The sequence below is a fragment of the Arachis hypogaea genome, chromosome 15 (genome assembly GCF_003086295.3).
Source record: "Arachis hypogaea cultivar Tifrunner chromosome 15, arahy.Tifrunner.gnm2.J5K5, whole genome shotgun sequence".
NCBI lineage: Eukaryota > Viridiplantae > Streptophyta > Magnoliopsida > Fabales > Fabaceae > Arachis > Arachis hypogaea.
In genome coordinates, this window is record NC_092050.1 from 10924275 (window position 1) to 10950962 (window position 26688).

General features: G+C 35.5%; 1 protein-coding gene, 2 long non-coding RNA genes, 1 other non-coding gene and 1 pseudogene across 4 annotated transcripts; 3 read left to right on the plus strand and 2 right to left on the minus strand.

Moving 5' to 3' along the window:
• The first annotated feature begins 2478 nt into the window (after window positions 1-2478).
• On the plus strand, window positions 2479-9196 carry LOC112749177 (vacuolar sorting protein 39). Its single transcript, XM_025797440.3, has 12 exons — window positions 2479-3117; window positions 3207-3418; window positions 3611-3742; window positions 3865-4008; window positions 4223-4335; window positions 5248-5674; window positions 6021-6344; window positions 7065-7286; window positions 7449-7691; window positions 7801-8247; window positions 8407-8505; window positions 8703-9196. Exons 1-12 carry the CDS (start codon window positions 2697-2699, stop codon window positions 8904-8906), a joined length of 2988 nt encoding a protein of 995 aa, XP_025653225.1. The 5' UTR covers window positions 2479-2696; the 3' UTR covers window positions 8907-9196.
• Window positions 9197-9746: 550 nt separating this feature from the next.
• Window positions 9747-9818, plus strand: TRNAQ-CUG (transfer RNA glutamine (anticodon CUG)). Its single transcript has one exon. It is a non-coding gene; the product is annotated as a tRNA-Gln (tRNA).
• A 2999-nt stretch (window positions 9819-12817) lies between these two features.
• On the plus strand, window positions 12818-14329 carry LOC112749179 (uncharacterized). The gene is made up of 2 exons (XR_011872794.1): window positions 12818-13367; window positions 14060-14329. It is a non-coding gene; the product is annotated as an uncharacterized lncRNA (long non-coding RNA).
• On the minus strand, window positions 14292-15266 carry LOC112749180 (uncharacterized). The gene is made up of 3 exons (XR_003175075.2): window positions 15131-15266; window positions 14798-14979; window positions 14292-14727 (listed from the first exon to the last, which is right to left on the minus strand). It is a non-coding gene; the product is annotated as an uncharacterized lncRNA (long non-coding RNA).
• Window positions 15267-18865: 3599 nt separating this feature from the next.
• On the minus strand, window positions 18866-19642 carry LOC112747877 (uncharacterized; annotated as a pseudogene).
• Window positions 19643-26688: the final 7046 nt, after the last annotated feature.

Sequence of the window (26688 nt, forward strand, 5' to 3'; positions counted from 1 at the left end):
GAAAAAGTAATTTCTGATAATCACTGCTGTGAATCAAAGGCTCAAATTGTTTCTTGGGGACAAAGCACTAACTCAATGGTTTGAATTTGGCTTTACCATTGAACAACTTTTTTTTCTATTGCTCTGCGTCTTCGGTCAAGCAAAAAGAACCAGCTTTTAAATCCTTAATTTGGGGGTTAAATGAAGAAAGTGAGATATCTTGGGATTTGAAAAACTGTGAAGTGGATCATGCAATATTTGAGAGGTTTTACTGATGTGTGTCTGATATTTAAAGATGAGAAAAAAAAATAAAGAATTGTATGTTGTATTGATTCTGATTATGCTAGTGATATAAATAAAAAAAATGCTAATAGGATATATTTTTACAATTTTTGAATGTACTATTAACTGAAAGGTAACATTATAATCTACAATGACATTATCAATAAGGTTCTGTATGTTTGATGTCTTAATCAGTAATGAACAGAGGTACAAAGACACAACAGTGACATGAGCACACACAAAATTTTTATTTTATTTGGTAACATTATACATAATAGTACACTGGTATACACAAATTTATCCTCACCAATAACATTATTGTATCCACAACTACCACCATCACCATCTACTACTATCATTACTACCACTATCAGATTTATCATCTTCATCATCATCTATAATTATCAAAAAATCATTGATAAATTTTTTAATAATAATCATTTATCTCAAAAAAAAAAAAAGGAAAATGAAAGAGATGAAGGAGACAATGAGAGAAGGGGCAGAAGAAGGTGCTGCGATTTTCTGGATCACGAGCGTTGGATGGCGATACTGACTTGTTACGTCGAGAGGGTTGGACGGTGCTATGACTCTGTGTCGCGAGGGATGGACGGTGAGGGCAACAGATCTGAACGAGTGGCGGCAGCGATGCAGATCCGAAAAAAATGACAACAAAAGAGCGCGGAAGAGACACAAATTTAAGAACGCAACAAAGAAGAGTGCGGTGATGGAGAGAGAGAGAGAGGACCGTTGGAGGAGGGAGGCATGGCGGCAGCGACGGAATCTATGACAGAGAAAAAGAATCTGAAGAGAGGTAGAAGATTAACAGAGAAGGAAGAGGGAGTAGAAAAATGGGTTAGGATAGGGTTGAGGTAGGGATAAAGTTGGAATTTTTGAAATTAACTAGGAATAAAAGTAGAAAAAATTGTGTCTCATAAGTTATGTCTGAGGTCTCAACTTTAAGGAAAGACACTAAAAACGTGTATTATGTATGTATCTGTATACTACGGTGTCTAACTAAAATTCATGTCTCAACAAATAAACACTAAATATGTACCACTGTGTCTATATAATTATTAATTACTGTCTATGTCTAAGCAAACAAACGCAACCTAATGAAAATTGAGTATATAGCCTTGAGTCTTTGACTCAAATGGTTAAAAAAAGAATTTAATTGCAATGCCTTTTAAATTGCCTTAATTTGAATTCAGATATACTAATTATACATTTTGATAGTCAAAATGCTATTCACTTGATTAAGTATTATTTGGAAAAAATACTCTAAACGGTCCTGACAATTATCTCGAAAGACAACGAGACCCTTAATGAAAAAAAAATTCAACTCGATTCCTAAGCTTTACTTTTATGGGACTAATTAGCTCCTGTGCCAAAAAAAATTAATGTTATTTTTTTTTTGCATAAGGGCTAATTAGTCCAAAAAAAAATAGGAGCCGGATTAAATTTTTTTTTGGGACTCGTAATTCTTTCGAGGTAATTGTCAGGGGTCAGATAGGGTATTCATTTGTATTATTTATTTTTAAAAAAAGAATTTTGTTCAATAGGAATAAAATTATCTGAATGATAAAAATCTTTCATTTGAATTTAACCTAATTACTTATTTAAAAATTTAAACTCAATACCTATTGTCTAATGAATAAATCCTCTTTATCAATTAATCTACTTGTTTGTTGAAAAGTTAAAGTCATGTGTAAAGAAGATTAAAAGTTCAAAAAAAAAAAAATCGAAAGAAAATGTATAAATAAAAAATAAATTAAAAGAATAAATAGAATAATAATTTTATATGTATAAAAAAAACTAGTTCCTAGATTAATAATTAAGTATATCTATAATTTATTTTTAATGTGTGTATTGTATTGAATGTTTATTCAATAAGAATTAGTTAATTTAATAGTTAATTTATATTTTTATATATAATATAATTATAATTAAAAATAGCTTAAAAAATCAATTATATAATAATTTTTGAATAAATACTCAGTTTGGTATTTGAAACTTCACACTTATATCAAGTTGGTCTTCAAATTATATTTTAATCAGCTTAATGTTCAGTAATTATTTCAATGAATCACATAACTTTCTATCGGCTCTTTATGCAATCACTCCAACTATTAGTAAGAGTAAGAATTTCTTTGTTTTGGTAAAAAGTAAAAACTATAGTTAGTATAGAAAAAGAATTAATCATTTTTCTTAAAAGAAACTAAGAAAGTCTAGTAACGAGTTGATTTAAATCTTGTTTAGAAACTAACATATGCAAGTGAAGCATTTACCTAATCATTTCTCTGCTTGGTTTGACGGTTTGACCCCTCCCTTGAGGGTGCTGCTGCTTTTCTGGGGCGTTTCCTCCGCGAGCTGAGGGGAGTAAGCTTCAAGTCCAAAATAATGTCGGAATTGAATTGAACAAACTTGAAAAGTTGAAGATGGTGCACAGCGCTTACGACTGTGTGGAGCTGGTTGCCGATTGCCCTTCCAAGATCGATGCCGTCGAATCCTACGGCTCCAAGCTCCTCGCCGCATGCTCCGATGGATCTCTCCGCATCTACTCTCCCCAGTCCCACTCACAACCCTCCGATCACCACTCTCCCCTCCACCAAGAACCTTACGCGCTCGAGAAGACCCTCGCCGGTTTCGCCAGGAGGCCTCTCATCTCCATGGAGGTCCTCCACTCCAGGGAGCTCCTCCTCTCTCTCTCCGAATCCATCGCCTTCCACCGCCTCCCTTCCTTCGAGACCTTCGCCGTCATCACCAAGGCCAAGGGCGCCAACGCCTTTGATTGGGACGATCGCCGCGGCTTCCTCTGCTTCGCTCGCCAGAAGCGCGTCTGCATCTTCCGACATGACGGTTATTATTATAATTTTTTCCGTTACAAATTCAACCGTTAGCTAATTTGTTGAGATTTTGTTATGGAATGTGGTTGTGTGTGGTTGCAGGTGGGAGGGGATTCGTAGAGGTGAAGGAGTTCGGTGTTCCGGACGTGGTGAAGTCCATGTGTTGGTGCGGTGAGAATATCTGTTTGGGGATTCGAAGAGAGTATGTCATTCTCAACGCTACAAACGGCGCTTTATCTGAGGTCTTCACTTCCGGTAGACTTGCGCCACCGCTAGTAGTTTCTCTCCCTTCCGGAGAGCTTCTTCTCGGAAAGGTATCTGCTATTATCTACTCTTTGATATAATGTGAATTTGAAAACTGTGAATATGTGGTGATGATTTACTTCACTGGAAAATGAAATCCATATGCAATGCTGCTGTTACTTTCTTTTTCTTTTTTCTTTTTTTGTTCTGCTGTATATTGTAGATTCTTAGTATTCTTGTTGACTTATTATTGTTCATTTCAGGAGAATATTGGGGTATTTGTGGACCAGAATGGGAAGCTTCTTCCAGAAGGTAGGATTTGTTGGTCGGAGGCACCCACGGAGGTTGTAATTCAGAAGCCATATGCCGCTGCTCTACTGCCAAGATTTGTGGAGGTAGTTGTCTAACTGAGTTTCTTTGAAAATGTGTAACTGTTCCTTTATTATTGTAATTTGTAAGAGAAGCTGTGGATAATTGTTGTGTACTTAAATTGTTTTGTAATTCTTGCATTTTGCAGATTCGATCACTCCGTGATCCTTATCCGCTGATTCAAACAGTTGTTCTTCGAAATGTTCGCCATATCCGACACAGCAATAACTCTACGATACTTGCTTTAGATAATTCTATACATGGCCTCTTCCCTGTTCCTCTTGGAGCCCAGGTCTTGCTTTTATTATGATACAATAGATATCTTTGCCCTTTTGCCATACCATCTGTTTCTGGCTTTCTGGTTCTTAAGGTTGTCAGAGACAAAAAAGTGAACCAAATTACTCCTTTTTATGATTTCTTGTTATAGAAATAGAATGTTGTACATATTTGATTTTATGTGTTAAGTTTTTAACCAATAAGTTAACAGTTCTGTCATTTTGTTGCAGATTGTCCAATTAACAGCATCCGGAAACTTTGAGGAGGCCTTGTCATTATGCAAGCTCCTTCCACCTGAAGATGCAAGTCTGCGTGCTGCAAAGGAGGGGTCTATTCATATTAGGTTATATGCCATTATGAGATTTTTTCCTTTTAATTAAACAAACCATTAGGATGATTGCTTGTGTGTTTTAAGTTCATTATATCATTTTATAGCACTGGTTAATCCTTAAGAAAGGTTCTGTCACTAAGAAACTTATTTAAGCTTTTTGGCATGGAAATAAGTTAATTACACACTAATATCTAGACCGATCCCGCCAGGGAACCAACTAGGGTGTAGCCAACTTCGAGCCAACTAGTTAAAAAATAAGTTCATTACAAAAAGAAAATAACTCCCCACTATTCTAATTTTTTGAATTTCAAGATTAAAAATAAAAACTATTTTTCAACTAGTTAGCTCTAAGTTGGTTACACCCTAGTTGGTTCCCTAGACTTTTTCTATCTCGACTTGTAGTCTTTAAACTTGCTATAGGATAATTATGGTTGAATTCTATTTGATGTTTGCACATTTTATCCAGGATGAATTGTGATCAGTTTGCCAATAAGAGTTCATGTGAAGGATAATAATGTCTAATGTTTGTTTTTTTCTGTTACTAATGCTTCATGTAAAGTTTAGCTTCCTTCAGCTTGTTTTTGGATATTATATAGAGCATATTTTTCAGCTTTATATATTTGTTAATGTTACGAAGACTTGACATGTGAGATTAAGTGAATTATTTCCTTTCAAGTTTCCAACTACTATGTTTTAATCCTGTAATATTGGTAAAGAAATGCCTAATGGTCCATTAATGTGGATGAAATGATTCCCAAGGTAAATGATAAGCATAACATTGTTCGATGAAAGTTTTTGCCTCTCCTGTATTCACTTAGTAGTTAATATCTCTCCTATATTACTTTCAAATTTTCAATCTAATAATTTTGTACTAAGCATTTTTTTTTCAAGCTGTTAGATGTGTTTCTTTATATGTTGTCTCAGATATGCCCACTATCTTTTTGAGAATGGGAACTATGAGGAGGCAATGGAACATTTTCTGGCATCTCAAGTAGATATAACCTATGTTCTTTCTCTATATCCGTCCATTATCCTTCCAAAGACAACTATTGTTCATGAGCCAGAGAAGTTGGACATTTATGGGGATGCTTCATATCTCCCCAGAGGTTCTTCAGGCTTGTCAGATGATATGGAATACCCATCAACATCTCATATGTTAGAATCTGATGAGCATGTGGCACTTGAATCCAAAAAAACAAGCCATAATATGCTTATGGCACTAATAAAGTATTTACAGAAGAAGAGAAATAGTTTTATAGAGAAAGCAACTGCAGAGGGAACGGAAGAAGTTGTTTTAGATGCAGTTGGGAATAACTTTGCATCCTACAATAGATTTAAGAAAACAAACAAGGTAAATTAGGCTAACCCTTTTTTTCTCCTGTTTTTGGTAATTTAATGTATCTCCAATATGTGGTGGCAATGATTATGCTTGGTAAAAGTTAGAAGTGACATCTATCCACTTGGAGTCCAACTATATTAGTTTTATGATTGTAGAAATTTTTTATTGACAATATTACAAAATAGGAACCTACCCAAGTACCGTGGATCTTCATAGGACATTTGTAGCATTGGTGATGAAGCTGTGGGGCACATGATAGCCTTAAATATGTTTTGAAATATTATAAATTTGATAAAAAAAAGTTGTCTGTTTTTATTCAAATTTTAAGAGTTATGATTGTTGAAATTATTGATGGCAGGGGCGTGGTAGTATACCCATTAGCTCCGGAGCTCGGGAGATGGCTTCAATATTAGACACTGCTCTACTCCAAGCATTGCTTCTTACTGGACAATCTTCTGCTGCTTTAGAGTTACTGAGAGGTCTTAACTACTGTGATTTGAAAATATGTGAAGAAATTCTTCAAAAGGGAAATCATCATGCTGCTTTATTAGAACTTTACAAGTGCAACTCATTGCACCGGGAAGCACTTGAACTTCTTCACAAATTGGTGGAAGAGTCAAAGTCTAGCCAGTCAGAAATTACCCATAGGTTTAAGCCTGAGGACATCGTTGAGTATCTTAAGGTAAAGTTTATATTTAGTTGATGACTATCCTTTCAAAAATTTTTTTCTTACAAGTTTTAAAAAGGCTTAGAGGGTGAGCCTCAGCATAAAAGTAAAGTTCTTGCCTTGTGACATACATGTCACAAATCCAAATCTTGGAAACAGCTTTTCAGGGAGCTACTTACATCTAACCATCCCAAGATTCATGTGAGGAGCACAGTGCACTGGTTTGTCCTTTTAAAAGTTTAGAGGACTTTCACGGCAATTCTTTATATTTGCCTGGTGGCATCTGAATTTGACTATATGAGATTCTATACTTCTGTAAAGTGATATCAACTCCGCAACAATTGTTGGTACATATATTGGGCACGTCCTTTAAAAAAAGTGAACATAGGTTTTAGCCTTAGTTGAGATTATTTTGAACGTATTATAAGTTATAATGCACCACTCCCAAAAACATGTGCACGTGCACACAGATACACACACATAACATGGCACTATGTATGCTGAAAACAATTGTATATACATGTTTTTTTTTTGTGTTGGCATATACATGTTTTCCTTTTCTGGCATCTAGCTGTGATGAAAAAGTTTATTTAGTCACTGACAGATTTGCCAAAAAGGTATTCAATTTCCATTTTGCTTGGATACAAGTTCACCCAAGATAAAGTTGTTATTTTATATCCGATCTGCACAAGTTATTTTTTATCCTGTTTTTAACTTGGTTGACTTCTGTTGCAGCCACTGTGTGGGACAGACCCCATACTTGTTCTAGAGTTCTCGATGCTTGTTCTTGAAAGCTGTCCAACGCAAACTATTGAGCTCTTTCTGTCCGGCAATATTCCAGCTGATATGGTGAACTCGTATTTGAAGCAGCATTCTCCAAACATGCAAGCTAGATACTTGGAGCTCATGCTTGCAATGAACGAGAATGCCATATCTGGCAATTTGCAAAGTGAAATGGTGAGGAATCTCTTGCATTTTATCATCGCTGTATGGGCTGAAGCAATTCAAACATATTGCAAAAACATCTTGTGATGATGCTGTAACCACGCTGCTTTTACTATTAGCAGTATTGATGCTTGATGAAAATAATAGTTTCTTTTTATTTATTCTGCAATGTAGGTAAACATCTATCTCTCAGAGGTGCTTGATTGGTACACGGATTTATGTGCTCAACAGAAATGGGATGAGAAGGTTTATTCCCCAACAAGGAAAAAGCTGTTGTCTGCCTTAGAGAGTATATCTGGTTACAATCCAGAGACTCTGCTGAAACGTTTTCCCCCAGATGCATTATATGAAGAGCGTGCAATATTGTTGGGAAAAATGAACCTACATGAACTGGCATTATCTTTGTATGTTCATAAGGTAAATCAAGCATATATACTCTTCTATTTAGTGCAGAGTTTCTAATGCACTTAAGTCATTGCTACCTCTGTGAATTTATCATATAATTTAGTGTACCTTTCATTTGTAGCTTAATGTTCCAGAAATGGCTTTGTCTTATTGTGATCGGGTGTATGAGTCTATGCATCAGACATCGGTTAAATATCCCAACAACATATACCTTACGCTTATGCAAATCTATTTGAATCCTCGGAGGACAACTGCAAGCTTTGAAGACAAAATTATAAATATGTTGTCCCCTCAGAATACCACCACACGAAAAGTTGGTTCAGCAACATCAGTAAAACCTAAAGGAACCCGAGTAACCAAGAAAATTGCTTCAATAGAAGGAGCAGAGGACACAAAAGTTAGTTCAAGCAGCACCGACAGTAGCAGAAGTGATGGGGATGGGGATGAATTTAGTGAGGATGGTTCTACTATCATGCTTGATAAGGTCCTTGATTTGTTGGGACGCAGATGGGACAGAATAAATGGAGCTCATGCCCTTAAACTTTTACCAAGAGAGACTAAATTACAGGTTTGCATTGCTTGCTGCTGCGCTATAGATGGAGACCACTCATAAGTCAGTTTTGGTTGTTCTACTTTTGATTGTAGTGGTTTTGTCAGTGAGAGTTTACTTTTGTAAGATATTGTTTAGTCTCTTCAATCTGGTAAAAGATGTATCTATTATCTGCAGGACTTGCTTTCATTTCTTGGACCCCTTGTTAGAAAATCCAGTGAAATGCAGCGTAATTGCTCAGTCATCAAGAGCCTGAGACAGAGTGAGAATCTTCAGGTAAGAATACATCTATAATTAATATGCATAATATTTTGAGGAGGAATTGTGTAGTTAGACGGTAGACGCTGTAGGATGAATTTATTGTTCTATATCATTACTTCTAGTATTTGTACTGTGGTGATGCAAACGCATTTGCCTATTCAGCTATTTCTATTTTGTTATTTCCTTGGCATGATTCAACTTGCTTTGCACAGGTGAAAGATGAACTCTATAGTCAGAGGAAAGCAGCTGTGAAGATAAGCAGTGAAAGCATGTGTTCTTTGTGCCACAAGAAGATAGGGACTAGTGTTTTCGCAGTCTACCCGAATGGGAGCACTCTCGTGCACTTTGTCTGTTTCAGAGATTCTCAAAATATGAAAGCTGTGGCCAAAGGGTCTCAAATGAGGAGGCGATTATGAAAAGGAAACCCGTATTTCAATTGTTGGTCCTGTTGTATCATCTGTGAGATCTTTTTTGTTTTTGTTTTGTTCTTCTGAAAAGTGAGATTTGATGTGAATGTTGTCGTGTGTTTCCGGTTTAATACCTTTTCTTTTTGGCGTTGTAAATATCGGGTTAGAGACTTACGAGTGTGACACATTTTTGTATTTTGAGCATTGGAAGGGAGCAGTAGATTTTCCACTCATTTCCCCTCTGTTGTATCATTCAACATTATATCATTATATGATCGATGTTAAATTTCAATACCTAATTTTATGGCTTTCATCCTGAACTCCGCCCTCGTAGGTATTTGGTTTGTAATTTAAGTTCACTCTTGAAAATCTCAAAATACTACATGGTCACTCCTCTTGTATTTGCTTATTCACTGATTCATTGATTTATATTAATCTTTTAAGCATCTGATCTTGTAGACTTTTAACTGCCACAAATACATGTGATAAGGAAAAAAGAATGTTTATCACCTATAAATTTTCAAATTGATGTGATAGTTAGTGAATTCGAATAAATAACAGTTTGATTTTTGGAGGGCACTTTTGGGTACTAAATTCATTATTCATATATTATGGTGAAATTCATATATAGTTATTTTCATCTAAAATTGATATTTAAAAATTGTTAAATAATTTGACAAATTTGATTGAATTATTATTTAATATTTTTAATTATCAATTTCATACGAAGATAAATGCAGGTAAATCTTCAAACCCAAATATTTCCTCCTTCCAACATAGTTGAGATCATGTATTCATGATACATTATGTGATATCTTTAGTTAATATATTTCTGGCTTATCATCAAATGGTCCCATGGTCTAGTGGTTAGGACATTGGACTCTGAATCCAGTAACCCGAGTTCAAATCTCGGTGGGACCTTTTCAAATTTTTTTCGTTTTCAATTTCGTTTATGTTGTGCTTGTATTTTCTTAAAAATTTGATCCTCTAAATTTTAAATTTGTACTTTAGAGGTAATTTCTCATATTTATTCTTGGTCCCACTTATAAAATAAATAGTAAGAGATCACACTTTATTCTCTAAAGTGAAATTCAAACTTTAGAAAATCCAAATCTTTTTTTTTTTAAATATAGTGTTTGTGAACGTATATTTTAAGAACTTAAGATACTTTTTAATGTTTACATTTTTTAATTAAAAATTTTAATATAATTTTATATATTAATAAATACAGTCCAGTTACACATCTAACTGTTTTTGGCAACTAAATCTAATTAAGTTGGTCCAAACTTAACAAATATCACTTTTATCACACCAACGTGTACATACGCATATTTCAATAACGCAAAACATCTTCTCTTTTGTTGTGGTCATCACTAATAACACTAATATTTTGCTAACAACTTTATTAGTTCTGATTTTTTCTGATGTTATCATTAAATAATTTTGGTTTATTTTTTAGTTTATTTTGGTTCATTTGTGGATTAATTTCAGTTTATTTGTGTGTTAATTGAGATTCACCTGATGCTGCTGATAAGTATTGACCAAATTTTTTATTCTTTAAGTAATTTCGGTTCATTTCTTAGTTTATTTGAGGTTTATTTAGATCCAGAAATAAATTCAATGTATTTGTGTTAATTGAGGTTCACTTGATGCTGCTGATAAGTATTGACCAAATTTTTTAACAAAGGAGAATGAAATTATTCATTATCATTTTATTCAATTGTATTATATTCTACTCTATTCCATTCAATTAGTTCAAATTTGAACAAGCAGTAAAAAAAAAACTCAATCATCAATAAAAACACATCAAATTCATTTTTGGATCCAAATGAACCGAACTTACTTAAAAAATAAAAAATTTGGTCAATACTTATCAGCATTATTAAGTAGACTTCAATTAGCACACAAATGAACCGAAATTAATTTAGATTTAAACAAACAGTCAAAAAGACTCAATCATTAACAAAAATACATCGAATTCATTTCTGGATCCAAATGAATCTCAACTAAACTAAGAAATAACCGAAATTACTTAAGGAATAAAAAATTTTGTCAATACTTATCAGCAGCGAACCTCAATTAACACATAAATAAACCAAAATAAATTAAGAAATGAATCGAAATTATTTAATAATGGCAGCAGAAAAAATCAAAACTAATAAAAATGTTTGCAAAATGTTGGTATTATTAGCGATGACGATAATGGAAAAAAAAAGAAATAGAAGAAGACGCAACATTGGAAAAGAACATACGTGCGTGAATTTGGAGGAAGAAGAGAAGAAGAAGAACCTGCGTGCACGAATTTAGAGGAGGAAGAGGAGGAGGAGGAAACAAAAAAAGAAAAGAAAACGGAGAAAGAAAAAAAGAAGGAAGTGCGTGATTTGAAAAGTTATAACAACTTGGTTAAACTAAATTAAATATTTTATTTAGATATTGAGCTTTACTGTGATAAATATGTATACTTTTTGTTACTCTTATATTTATATCTATTAAATCATTTTAAAATGTTAAAAATAATTTTATTAAACACAATATTTGTATTTTTTTTTTACTTATTAAAAGTTAGTTTATTTTATTTACTAAACATAATTGCTACGATCTTTAAAAGATTATTAAAAAAAAAATTAATAACTTATTTTAAAAGAAAAACAAAACTTTACCAAATTAGGCTCTACTATGGAAAAGCTTTATTAACGTCAATAAAATGTGAACAAAAGAGATTGTAAGGGTTTTACTTGAACCTTAATAATAAGTATTTAACTGTCGTAAGAATATATATTAAAATTATCAATTAAAAAATTTTTTTCTACTGATATAATTTTGGGGCACGTGTTAATAATAATAATAATAATAATATACACTTGGTCGTCTCTTAGCTTCATTCCTTGCTTTATAAATACTAAATAGGAAGAGATATTAAAAAAAAAAAACAAAACAATCAAAATGCACTCTTGCATTGTTGCAACAGCAAGCATTAGCTGAAAAAGTTTGGTATAGTGACTAAAAATTATTGTTTAATTATTAAAAAAATAATTAATTTTAAATTTATAAATATAAAAAAATTTAAATATTTAAAAGTTACTATAAAAATAAATTAAATAAAAATTAGACACTAAATAAAAAATGCTATAAATTGGCCAGCGAATAATAGTGAAGCAAATACGATACTACATTCTTAAAAAGCACGCATTCCCCAACACGGCAACACCCACAAAAAGCACCCGGTTTCATGTCTTTACATCCGAAGAAAATTGCGGAATAGTGCTCAAATAGTGAGATTCGAGATCTTTGAATTAAAATTTTGTTGGAGGATTTATTAAGGATTTTAGTACATACACGTTGCTTTAGTTCTTAAATATTCCAATCCACGTGTTATGGCTTCTTTGTCCTACGTTTCTCTTCAATCAAGAAGGAATTAGCTTTATTAGTTCAAAACTTACTAAAATCCATCAAGGCCCTATTTCGATATTACAAACTTGAATGTCCTTCCAAAACTAAACAAATACGACTAAAAATGTGATTAAATTTTAGGTATTATCTAATTCATGAATAAAAATAAAATAAAATCCCCATCTTTACCTACCAAACTGATCCCTATGGAAACATAAGGAGTAATTATCACATTATAAATTATCAAGGAAAATAAAGTCACCTTAACAACTCCAATACTTTAAACGCCACTATCAGTTCATTGTCTCCATCATTTTTATGATAGTTTGTGCTTCAGAGATCACATGACATTAAACAACAATAACAAATCTGGGATATTGGGACTAAAACCCTTCTTGCTGCTTTCTTAGGAACATGAGAAGACTTGAAAAGGAAGCAACTTACTAATCTTCAGAAATAACCTCTTCTCATTTATCAACCATCTGCATGTAGCATCATATTATATAAGCATAGCATTTATAACATGTACTGTGTTTGACTAGTTGTAAACTTTCCATAAACAGTTCAAATGATGCACCAATTACTTGTTTTGCCGTGTCCAGCTTCGAATCCAGTGTCCTATAATATTCACATCAACAGCTTCCTACTCCATTGGGTTCCCCACTTGTCTTTCTACCTATTGCTCTCTCTCTCTCACACCCATTTTTAGCAGTCAAAGATTCTTATATTTTAGTAGCTACTTGCCTTAAGGTGAAGGATTACTTCATCTTTTCCCATCTCATATTCTCTTCTGGCTTTTGTTGCAATGGCATCAAACACACTCTCCTCTCCCAACTCAAGGTGGACAACCAAGCAGAACAAACTGTTTGAAAATGCCTTGGCGATATACGATGAAGAAACCACAGATCGTTGGTACAAGATAGCCATGTTTGTTGGAGGAACAAATGAAGTGGAAGTCAAGAGACGATATGAGATGCTACTAGAGGACATCAAAGACATTGAGTCAGGCAAGGTTCCACTCCCTGCTTACAAGAGGAATGCTGGATGTAGCAGAGTAAACATCAGCAATGCAGAGCAGAGGTAACTGAGTCCATAAGTAGATTCTTCAAGTGATTCTTCATTTGTTCCTATCTTGCTGAAAACTTCAACTTTCCTAGAAGTATGACTGCACTAATTACTGTTACAAGTTTTGAAACTACTCCCGAGAACTGATTATTGATCATTTGGTCACCCACTTGTCTCTAGTTGGACCCGCTATAAAATATAAATCCCCACCTCACATGAGTAAAACCCTGTTTATAACCATCAGTCTAGGACAATCAGTAAAAGTTGATTCCCACACATTTTTCTGTTTATGGCAAAACACTCTTTTTGGGGTAAAATCCATGTTAAAAAAACGAATGACAATAGGAGAGCCGCAAAACTTTGTGTATGGACTATGGACCACAATCCCAAACATTAATATTATATTATATGTATATATGTACTGCATACTTCAAACATGCAATTTTAATTTGAATGGATGTCTAATTTTAAAATATTTTTTTTATTAAGGAATCCGCTAGTTCTTGTTGGAATCTTTACAGCCCAAGAATGCTATTCGTCTTAAATTTATGCCTACATAGAGGAAAATACATAAAGACTGAGGGACCTGCATTTTTTAGGCAGTATTAGAGACCAAGTTACTTCAACAAAAGTATAAACAATATTACTAGATACATCCTACTTGTTTGCTAACGTTTTCTTTCTTTTGGGGTAAAAATTATCTGCAGGCTGAGGAATTTGAAACTGAATTGAAGAATGGCCTTATAAGTGAAGAGTTGCACAATGTCTCAAGAAGTCGGTCCTAAAATTATGAGCTTTGGCCATAAGTAACTTTGTATTTTTCTTCCTCAATCCTCTTTTTTGTTTTTCCTCGCTATCCGGTGTATGTAATAACTTTATTCCATGCTTAAACTTCATGATGGCATCTCTATCTTTGAAGGAATGAGTGATCAAAATGAATTTCACATAAGTAACTTCATTCGTATTTTGATGAATTACTAGAATCTAATGTCAGGCTAATTATACATAAAAGGCTGAAATTCCACAAGGTCCATGCTTAATTTGACTAGGGACTACAGTATTAAGCATTCAAAGAGTAACATTAATGACAATCTTGAAGAGACTGGGGAAGTCCATGAAATAAACAACAAAAGTGGTACTAATTACTCAACACGTAAAAGCAACAAGAAGCAACTATATTACAAATTTACAACAGTCCAATAAAATTCAAGCGTTCTAAGGCAGCAATTACTCACAGAACAGAAACGTTTTTAGTAGAGAATGGATCTGGTGATGATTGAAGAAAGTAGAAAGTCATCTAACTCCTGTTAGATGATGGAAGGGTTCATTTTTGGCTGTCACCCTCCTTTCTGAAATTCTTTGATGCATTCATCATCTGTTTCACATAAGATACAAGTTGAAACAGCAAAATTTTGCAGAAATGATTCTTATCTGAAAATGTTTACCTTTTGAAAAGTGTCTGCCAAGCATGTCTTGTTTTGATCCATGGGAGCATGGATAAATTCATGGAAGTGATTTCGAAGAGTAGAGACGAAGCTTCCATTCCGAGACTTGTTCCTCTGGCAGAATGAGGTCTTCTTTGGTGCTGCTTCCTTGTCATCACTGTTAGAAGCCATTGCACAAACACCTGGCATGCACAAAGTTAATACAGCTACCGTTAACCGCACAAGAGAGAGGACACCAACATAACAATGAAATTTTCTTCTCTTTCTAATAAATTCGGTTAAAACAGAAACACATCAGGGACTGGATATTGGAGAGGACCAATCGGAACTTACTCTGAAATTGGTTATTTCGGTTTTCTACCACCGCACTGCACTAAGGCCGGCGATTTTCTCTCCTACGGCGTCGTATTCGTTTTACGACTCTTTTTGGGCCAAGTGTCTGTTGCTTACGGCCCATGCCCATTACAATTGTCCCTTACCAAAGCCTGTTAGTTAGCACGTCTCCATATAACAATATTACTTTAAATTTGGGCATATTCAAATTTGGGCCAACACTACTCAATCTGGTCCACCAGTTGTACAATGTTTTAGCTATTTGACTTTGACTTATTTCATTATCCAATCTTAATTAAGACAGAAAAAGAGAAAGTAATGTTGATTAGCTTCGAAAGGAAAACTTAGCTTCCACCCAGCTCCAGGACCCCACCCTTCCCAAAAAAAATAAAACAAAACAAAAAAGGAAACAGATCTTGCCCAGATACAAAGAAGTAACTCGAGCTATTGTTGCAATGGCTACTTTCAAAAAAACTTTCACCTTAATTAGAAAGATAAAGTTAGGGTGTTCATGAATCGGTTTCGATGTGCGGTGTTTATCCGAATCTGATCCGAAAATTTTGGATATGGATCCGATTCGCAAGACTTTCGGATCGGATCCGCACATTAATCCGATCGGATTGCGGATTTTGTGTTGGTATCCGCATTTCGCGTATCCGCAAAAATAAAGAAATAAATAAGTAAATATTCTTTTTATGTTTTATTTCAACTAATAATTATCATATATGTTGTATTATTTTAATTTATTATTTAAAAAAAGTATGTTTAATATTATTTTAAGAGTAAATATATTTAAAAGAATAGAAAATTGAATTTTACTGATATTTTTTAATAAAAGTAAGTTTTTAAAAATATTTTTTGTGTTTTGCGGATATATCCGATACCGATTGGATCGGATCGGATCCAACCTTAAAAACTACGGATATTGGATCCAATGATTTTAATGCGGATCAGATCGAAATTTTGACCATATCCGATCAGATCTAATCCGCGTGCACCCCTAGATAAAGCTGTACATCCAACATCCAAGTAAAATACTCATTCAAGTCTAACAAAGTTATTATAATTACTTTTCAAATCACGCATATTCTCTTTTATCGTTTTCTTCTCTTTTTCCTTCTCTTTCCCCTTCTACTTCTCCTTTTCCGTGTTTCCTTCTCCTTTTCCTCCTCCTCTTCTTTCTCTTCTTCTTGTTTTTACTAACATCTTGGTTGTTATTTTTTTCTTTTTTTCTTCTTTTTTTTCTTTTGTTATTGTCGTCACCAGTCACCACCACCATCACTATCTTCTCATCATCCTCTTCCCTTTTTTCATTTTATTTCTTCTTTTCATTCGTTTTTCTCTTCCTCCTTCTCCATCATCATCATCATCGTTATCATTCTATCGTCATTGTCATCATTGTTATCGTCATTGTCATCTTTTTTATCGTTATCGTCGTTATTATTATCATTATCATTGAATTTTTGTCATATTAATGATGTTGTGTGATCTAAAATTAATTTGGATATGTTTTTGTTCACAATTCAGTGTTGTTTGTGTGTTTGTTTTCGAATTGAGTGTGCATGTCACAATCATTAAGAAATTTCGGTGTAAAAACTAAGAAATTTATATGTATTTGTTAAGAAATTTTGATGTGTTTTTATTTTGATAAATTCGGCATAATTCAAAACTCAGCATAATAATGAAGGGTCCAACCCTTCCTTCTTCAAGGTGAGGGAGAATATTATCTACAACCAGACTAAAAAGAACACAATTTATCCGATTATTCCTGCACATTAACTTGCTAATAATTAGGTGTCGCAGTACTAAAGTGTTAATTATTCCATAACTACTTGCGTTAGGACATGATAAATTACTCTAGGTCTTGTAACTGCTTCTTTTTCTTTTCTTTCATCATCATCATCTTTTTTTTTTCTTATTTATCTTTTCCTTCTTGTTTTACCTTCTCAAATCTCAAGTTTATTCTAGTTTTACTCTTTTAACAAGAATAAAAACAATAAACCTACTGAATTCAACTAAAAGAAATAAAAAAAAAAGAAGAAAAAATACAGCATTAAAAAAGACATTTTTCTGCTTTTGTAACAAAGTTTCGGTATAAAAACTAAGAAATTTATGTGTATTTGTTTTAAAATTTCGGTGTATTTTTATTTTGATAAGTTTTGCATAATTTAAAATAATTCTTCTTCTTCTTCTTCTTTTACATTCTCAAGTTTCTTCTTATTTTATTCTCTTAACAAGAATAAAAACAAAAAAAAAAATCAAACAAAGAAGAAGAAGAAACACATAATGCTACAAAATTACCAGGAAGAGGATAAAACCTACATTCATTCAATTAAAAGAAAGAAAGAAATAAGGGAAAAAAAAGAAGAAGAAAAAATACAACATTAAAAAAGATATTTTTATACTTTTGTAACAAAATTTCAGTGTAAAAACTAAGAAATTTATGTGTATTTGTTAATAAATTTTGGTTTATATTTATTCTGGTAAGTTATGCATAATTCAAAACTCTTATTCTTTCTCTCCTCATCTTCTGCTGCTGCTTCTTCTTTCTTTTCATCATCATCATCTTCTTCTTTTTTTCTTATTCATCTTTTCCTTCTTGTTTTACCTTCTCAAGTTTCTTCTTGTTTTACTCTCTTAACAAGAATAAAAAAAATCAAACAAAGAAGAAGAAGAAATACATAATGCTACAAAATTATCATGAATAGGATAAAACCTACATTTATTCAACTAAAAAAAAAGAAAGAAAAAAAGAAAAAAAGCAGAAAAAAATATAGCATTAAAGAAGATATTTTTATACTTTTGTAGCAAAGTTTCGGTGTAAAAACTAAAAAATTTATGTGTATTTATTAAGAAATTTCGGTGTATTTTTATTCTGATAAGTTCTGCATAATTCAAAATTCTTCATCTTCCTCCTCCTCATATTCTGCTGCTTCTTCTTCATCTTCTTCTTCATCTTCTTCTTCTTCTTTTATTTTTTCATAATTCTTCTTATTTCACTCTCTCTTAAGAGGAATAAAAAAAATCAATGCTGCAAAATTACTAGGAAGAAAAGGAGGAAAAGAAAAAATGCAACAACAACAGCAATAATAAAAGAACGACAATAGGAAGAAAACACGCAAAGAAGAAGGAATGTGAAGAAGAAGAAGGAAGAACACGAAGAAGAAAAATGAACGCAAAGACGAAAAATGATATGTTTGCGTTAGTGAAATATGCGTGTGTACACACTGCATATAATAAAAGTGATTTTTGTTGAGTTTGGGCCAATATAATTAAACTTAGTTGCCAAAAAAACTTGAATATATAACAAAACTGAATTAAAAATTAAAAGTATTGTCATTAGTAAAAGGGTTAAGTACTGTTTTCGTTCCTAAGGTTTGGGGTGAAAATCAAATTCGTCCCCGACCTTTTTTTGTTATTAAAATCATCCTCAACATTACAAAACGTTATAAAATCGTTCTTTTTTTATCTCAATTTTATTTTTTTACCAAATTACCCTTAACTATTAATAAAAAAATAAAAATATATTAAAATAAAAACAAAAACAAAAACCTCAACCTCCTCCCCCCACCCCCACCTCCGATGCTCTTCCCAGTGAGAAAACCCTGTTTCTTCCTCTTCTTCTTCAACTTCAACACCGCCACCCTCCTCCGCCCTCCCCTCGCACTCTCTCTCCTTTACTCCTCTGCCACCAGCAACTCCATTCCTGCCCCTTAACGCCTCTCACTTCTGAAAACAGATAGAGCTCCCTCAAGATCTTTCGACCATGCTACAAGATCGAGCCAACCGAAGGGTGAGACTGCCTCCAAGCACACTAGGCTCTGTCTCAACAACAGCTTCGCACTCATAAGGCTTCCTGCAGCCAGGGCAGCGAGCATCTTCTTCAAGAATCCTCTTATGGCAAAAGAGGCAAAGCTAAAAGTCACACAAGCAAGGCAAGAAACTCGTGTCTATCAAATCGAGATCCTCACAGCATATAGGACATGATGATGGCATAGCCGAGCGACTCCAAAGGACACCACCACCGCAACGTCGGTCGGAGATTGGCAAGCTGTGCTGCTTGGACAAATTGAGAAAACTCTGGGGTCGAAATGCATCATCAGCCCTCCAAGCTTGGCAATTACCAGTCCAAAGAACCAAATTAGCACTCTCAAGTTTCAAATTTCGAGACCCTGAATTCGGCCCCCTATTTGGATCTTCATAGTTCGATGAAGCCATTTGCACAATGGATTCATCGCCGTGTGAAGGAGGTGAATCAGAACAAGGGTTCTGGCACTTGTCATTGGCGGCTAGAGCATCTGCCACAGCCTCCCAATCATCCAAGCAACCATCATCACCTTCTTCTTCCCCTCCTCCTTCCTCTTCTTCATCGTCATCTTCTTCTGTTATGTTTCTAGAGCAACACCCAGCGCTACTGTAACTACTACTGCTCCTATTGCTACTGCTCCCGCTACTTCTAGTGTTAATGAGAATGTTAATGAGAAAGGAAGGATAATGGGAAGTGATGATCATGGTGGGGTGAAGTTTAATTTTTTTGGTTAAAGGGATGGGGATGGGGATGGGGTTTCATTTTTTTGTTAAGGGGATGGGGATGGGGATGGGGTGGGGTTGGGGTTGGGGTTGGGTTTTGTTTTTATTTTTAATATATTTTTTATTTTTTTATTAACAGTTAGGGATAATTTAGTCAAAAAATAAAATTGAGTAAAAAAAAGGACGATTTTATAACGTTTTATAACGTTGGGAATGATTTTAATAACAAAAAAAGGTCGGGGACGAATTTGATTTTCACCCCAAATCTTAGGAACGAAAATAGTACTTAACCCTTAATAAAACTAATATAATGAAATTTGAATGACATATTTGAAATTTCGACAAAGTCTCAATTTATGTTTATTAGTGTATCAATAGATACTTTTTGGTATCTGTTTACTCACTCTTTTATTTATTAAATATTTATGAAAATAATAAAAATTGAATCAGTTAAGATGGTGAGCAAGGTATAATTTAACAAAATTTTTTGGGTTCAAATTTTAGAAATAGTATTTTTTTATGAATTATGTATGATGAAAAATATTTTAAAAAAAATTCGGCACCAATTCTTCCTGTATTTTGATTAATGGTGCTCAGTCTTTTTATAAATAACAAACAATTTAATAAGAAAATTATTTATGAATATTTGTTATTTTAAAATTTTAATAATAGTATTAATGAGTTTATTACTTTTTTAATTCTTCTTTATTTCAATGAAAATAATATTACATATTTAAATTTTTTTGTTAACTAAGTACAATTAAGTTGATCTAACATAATAAAAATTAATTATAGCTAGTATTATTTTAATGTAAGTTTTATTATTTAACTTGATTAAATTTAGTTCATAAAAGGACTTGAATATGTAGCATTACTTTTTCAATAATGATTGCAATTAACTTGTAATAATTGTTCGGCTTTGTTAGAAAACCAATTTTTTTTAACTAATAAACAGCTAATAAAATAACAGATATGCAAAAATAAAGAAAAGAGAAAGAGGTTAAAGGAAAAAAAAGTTAGTTAATTATTGGTTAGGAATAATAACCAACAACATTTCAAATCAATCTAAATTTACTAAATAGGAATCAATTTTTAGAAATCTCAGCAACAACCAAAATCATAATCAATGAAACTAGAAAACAATAACCAACAGCATTTTAAATCAACCTAAATCCACTAAATAAGAATCAATTTTCAAGAAATCTCAACAACAACAGAAATCATAATCAATAAAACTAGAAAATAATAACCAGCAGCATTTCAAATCAACCTAAATTCATTAAACAAGAATCAATTCTCAAAAAATCTCAGCAACAACGAGAAATCATAATCAATAAAACTAGAAAATAATAAACAGGAAATACATGAGCATCGAATGTGATACTTATCCCGTACCGCCATCAGGCCAAATGCGCAACTCTACGACGGAAGGTGATGGAGCTCCATTAGTTGCTGCCTCATTGTCGTGGCTGGACTCCGGGGTCGTGGCATCCGTCACTGGACTTAGCGTCGCTGTGGATGCGGACTGCTGAGCGGTAGGAGGAGGCGTCGTTGCCCTGGACGGCGGCCATAGTTGGGGTTAGGGACCATGATGAACGGCTGGTCCGCTAAATCCGCAACATGTGGCGTGACTGGGATGGTCGGAGTAAAGGGAGAGGATCTAAAAGTCCCAAGGGTACCGGAGAAAGCCTCCCTAATACGTGTTTCAAATATTCGTGATATGAAGAGTTCAAGTGTTATTTAGAAGATATTAATTTACATTTTTAGAATGTTTTAATTTAATTTGATGCATTTTGATTTTGTTTATTTAATTACTAGATTGGGCCTTATGTTTATGGATTTTAGGGTTTTCTTTGTTTTAACCTAATAAGAGGTTATAAATACCTCATTATCTATTGTAGTCGTAGTACAAAATGATTTAGAGGTTTGAAAACTCTTTTTTGGTTTCGTGATGAAACCATGATGTGGACAATTGAGGTTGAGCTAGGAGTCCCTCTCTTGTTGCATCGGGGAATTGAGTAGAAGGTTGAGGAGTCCCTTCGATTCAATTCCCAAATTATAGTGTTGACAAATTAGGTTGAGGAGTCCCTTTCTTGTTGAGTCAAGAAATTGGGTAGAAAGTATAGTGATTCTCTTTGTACTCAATTTCAATCTATCATTTTTGTTTCTATTCAATTTCAATTCTTGTCTTGTTTATCTTTTATTTCTTTATCACTCCCTCTACCCCGACCACGGCTGCGATCACGACTGGCAGCCTGATCCGCAGTACCTCTTTCTGTCGTCATGTATGCATGTATCAAAACTAGACGTAACGCAGTCAATGCACATCTTTCAGACAATATCAAACAACTTCAGCAATAATATTCAGTAATTCAGTTCAATAATTGAAACACTTAGCTTTTTAAAGTTGATTTTCAGAGTTTAAATTCAAAATCAAAATAAAAAAATCCAATTCAACAATCAACAAAACCTTAGCATATTCATAAACTCAAATTCAACCATCTTCAAATACCTATCTCCATACTCATCATATATATAATTTAATCAAGTTTTCTTAAGAAAAGGAAAAAAACAATTAAATAGAAAACAAAGATTTTTTTACTCTACTAACAAAATCTGTTAGAAAAATGTTTCATTCAACATATAATTTACATACATATGGATACAATCTATTAAAAAAAACAGTTTGATGTAAACAACCAGACATAAACACCCACCCATTTTTACTTTTATTAAACAAAAGAACAGGTTAAACTAGTTTTCTTTTTCAAATATGCATCCTTATTAAGCAACATATGCTTTAATATAAATTAATTTCTCAATCATTTTTGGATTTGTTAAAATAGATAGCTTGACAATTTTTTAATTTATAACAAAATATTTTAGCCTAATATAGAGATTTCAATTAATAAAACAAAGTATAATCTAATCAAAGTTCAACATGCATCAGCATTAAGCATACAAGCTTCTATTTTTAATATTCGCATTTGAATCTGTTACCTATTGTTGCAGAGGCAGAATCGATTTGAAGAGGAGAAGCTAGGCAGCGGTGGCGGTGGTGGCGGTGACGAGCAGACACCAAAGAGGCAAAGCTGGGGAGCGGCGGTGGTGGCTCTGTGGTGCGATGCGGCGGTTCGAAGAACAGAGAAAGTTAACGGTGAAGTGGCAAGGAGAGAAGAGGGAGAAGAAGAAGAACAAGAGGGTCTCGGCGTGGGTGAGCTGACGACGATGGGGTGGGGGCTGTGGTGGTGGTGGTGTCAGCGGCAGTAGATGGTGGTTTTGGAGAGAGGGAAGGAGATGGTGATTTTGGTGGTTTAGTGAGAGAGGGAGTGAATCTAAATAAGGGGGAAAGAGGGTTCGTGTTTTGAATTTATGTCTCAGTTACTGTTTTTCGACGGTAAAATTTTGCAAGTCATCAAAACGCATCGTTTCACTAATTGGTTTTACTGTCGGAAAAATTCGCCGATAAATCCGACGATAAAGAATGCGTCATTTTATTTTTGTTTCTATCCAAATATTACTGATGAATTTACCGTCGGATCCCAAAATCCGCCGGTAATTACTAAATCTTATGACTTTGACGACATTATCGCCGGTAAATCTAACGAAAATCTCGCCGCTAACGTCCAACGATAAATCTGACGGTAGTCAACATTTTTCGTGTAGTGTAATAGAGGAATTTGGGCTGATTGAGGCCAAACCAGTATCTATACTAATGGATTATTCAACTCACTTGTCAAAGACATCTAGGGACCCAATCGATGATTCCACCTTATATGAAAGACTCATAGACAAATTGTAATATTTGACTAACATTCGACCAAACATTGTCTTTTCTATCAGAAAACTCAGCTACTATCTAGAAGCTCCAACAATTGAGCATCACAAAGCAGCACTAAGAATATTGTGCTACCTCAAGAAGAACCCAGCCATTGGTCTTTTCTTCTGTTTAGACAATGATTTCATTCTCATTAGCTTTGCGGATGCAGATTGGATACCTGCTTTGACACAAGGTGATCATCAGTTTCTAAGAATTTGAATTCTCTAAATTTTGAATTTTTATTTGAGAGGATAAAGTGTGATTTTTTACTCTTAAATGTTTTCTCTTGATCCCACCTGTTCGTTACCTGGGGTTCTTGGGTAATCGGGTTGTCGATGAATGGTGATAAGGAGAGAGAGATCCCGGGCAAGTGCGGAGCGGGTACCGGCAACGTTGGGGAGCGAGCGGAGTGAAGGGGTGGCCACCTGCAAGGACACTCCGACGATCAAGTCAGAGTCCGTACTGAGGGTGGCAGAGTTAGGTAAGGATGTGACGTACCTTGGGGGGAGAGCTGTCCTTTCCCCTTATATAGCGTGTTGGGTGGGCCTAGTGGTGGCTTGGCCCATTGGTGGAGAGTTTGAGCTGTCACTTTTCACGCATGCGGGTCGTCCGTACTGGGGGGTCGGTACCTCGGGTACCGACCCTGGAGGTTCCGACCCGGCTAGTGGCGCGGTTGTGAGGTGGTTGGTCTCTAGGTCGGTTATGGCTAACCGACCCGAAGGGATCCGTTAGGGCTCCTTGGGTTTGGGTGGGGCGGTGCCTCGACCCGGCGGTTTCTTGGGCTGGATCGTCAGTCCGTAACAGTGCCCCCAACGCGTTAGCCTCGAGGTCCGAGACTCGTGGCTGGGCGCGTTCGTCGTGAGCTCTTCTTTTTCTCGGCAGTTCGTGGGTGACGCTTTGTTTTTCTTCGCGTTTGGTCGCTTTGATTTTCGTGCCACTTTTTGGTTTTGGCGCTGAGCATTTAATGCCCGTCGCTTCGTTGTTTTGAAATTTTGGGTGAAATGGCAGTTATGCCCCTACCCTTTAGGGGCTCCTCCTCGGCGGTTACGCTTTTCTTGTCTTACTTTAATTTCGTAACCCCCACTCCTCTCTTTTACTATTCTTCCTCTCTTCTCCGCAAGTTCTTCAGTGTTGCTGCCTCTTTTGTTCATACTGCTGTTGTTGCTTGAAGCATCTTGCTCTTTGCTTTCTTTGCAATCTCCTGTTTCTTCTGGTGAGTTTTCTATTCGTTCTTCCCTTGTTTCAATTGTTGCTTTATTTCTGGCGCTTTTGCTTTGTTGCATGCTTGGATCTTTTGCGTTTCTTGTTTGTTTTTCCTTTTTAGAGGGGGTGCCACTGGGTTTTTCTTTGGTTTTGCTCGCATTTCTGGGTTTTCCCTGGGTTTTTTGTTTGTATTTCTGGATTTTTCCTGGGTTTTTTGCTTGCATTTCTGGGTTTAGGGGGAGATTCGTAGCTTCCTTTTTCTCTTTCTTGTTTTGAGGGTTTCCGACTTCCCGTGTTGACTTTAGTAGTGCCCCCAATGTAGGTATGGACGATCGTCTTGCTTCTTCGAGCCAGGCCCAGTGCCCCCTGGCCGACTTCGTCGACCACTATGCTTGGGTTTCCTCTGACGTGAAGGATACCCCTTCCAAGGTGACTAGGGAAAGTCTCCAGAAGTTACGACAAGCTGGACTCTTATTTGGGGGGGGGGGGGTCCCGAGGAGGCGCTCTACCAGGTCTTTGTCCCTGCTGCTCGTGAGCGCGTGTGCCATAAGAATTTGTCTTCCCCAACAGTTGTTGATTGGCTGTGGGTTTACGAGCCTATGTTCACGACTTTAGGGCTTCATCTACCTTTTTCCCCTTTTATTATGGGCTTGCTGAATCGCTGTGATGTTGCGCCGTCGCAACTTCATCCGAATAGTTGGGCCTCCGTTCGGTGTTTTGAAATGGTCTGCGAGTTCCTCGAGCTTCCGATCTCAGTGAACGTCTTTTTTTACCTTTTTCTGCTCACGAAACCTTCTAGCCAGGGGAAGGCTAAGAAGGGTTATATGTCTTTTAGGGCCCAACAGGGGCGTAGGATTTTTGGTCTCTTTGAGGACTCCTTTCACGGGTTTAAGTCTACCTTTTTTAAAGATAGACCGGTAGAAAGGCATCATCCTTTTTGGCTCTCGGCTGAGGGGGCTCGTCTGATCCCGACCTATTGGAGTTTTGGTGCGAGATCTGATTATCTTATCAAAGTATCTTATGACTGGTTGAATAAGGAGGATCGTAGCATTGCTGACATTCTGTTGTCTATTTTTGGTGAAAAGAATCTTAATCCTCACTTGCTAATGGGAGATCGGGAAGCCGGTCGGTCGTATGTTGGTGGGTTATCTCTTCCTTGCACTTTTGTATTTTCCTTTTCTTATCTATTGACGTCTTTCCTTTCTCCTTTGTTCACAGTTTCCATGGCTGGCGGGAAGAAAACTTTAGCTGACTTGATGAGTCTCATCAAGGGAAATGAGGAGGGTGAAGGTGACTCTCCATCGAACCCTCCAGCGGGCCAAGGGCAGGAGGAGGTTGGTGAAACCGGGAAAACCGGAGATCGGGCGGCCGAGACCGGCCCGGTTCACCAGGGAGATGCTGTCCCTTCCGAGAAGGTTGAGGAGGTTTCTGATGTGGGGGTGGAGATTTTTGAGGACGACTTTGGTGATGAAGAACTGAGACTCGTGGGAAATGTTAAAAAGAGAAAACGGGACACCGGCAAGGCCCTCTCTGTTATGGAGAAGAACTTCGATGCCGGGGGCTTCATCAAGTCTCAATTGCTCCCCATCACCGAGGAGTATTTCCATGAGGCCGACCTCTCCGGACAGGCTAGGTGGATCTATCGTAGTCTCCTCTGTGCTGCTGCTATCGCCAAGAAGGTTGAACCTGACTTGGGTAGCTATCACGCCATGGAGGTGAAGCTTAGGAACTCCCAAAAGGATTTGACGGATTCACGGTCCCGGGAGGAGTCTCTAAAAACCAAGCTGTCTGACTGTGAAAAGAAAATTGAGGAGGATGCTAAGGAGATTAATAGGCTGGTGGATCGGGACATGGCTTTAATGAAGGACCTGAATGCCTCCCGTGGTGAGACTGTAGCCGTGAAGAAAAGGGTTGAGGAGCTGGAAGAGAAGTTGAAGTTGTCTGAGAGTTCGGCGGAGGCGGCTGCTCGGGAGGTAGTGGCCCTAAAGAAGAGAAACAAAGATCT

Coding starts and splice junctions, on each gene's coding strand:
- LOC112749177 (XM_025797440.3), top strand. CDS start 2,697: ATGGTGCACAGCGCTTACGACTGTGTGGAGCTGGTTGCCGATTGCCCT. Junction 3,743..3,864: donor TACTGCCAAGATTTGTGGAG/GTAGTTGTCTAA, acceptor TGCATTTTGCAG/ATTCGATCACTCCGTGATCC. Junction 8,506..8,702: donor GACAGAGTGAGAATCTTCAG/GTAAGAATACAT, acceptor TGCTTTGCACAG/GTGAAAGATGAACTCTATAG.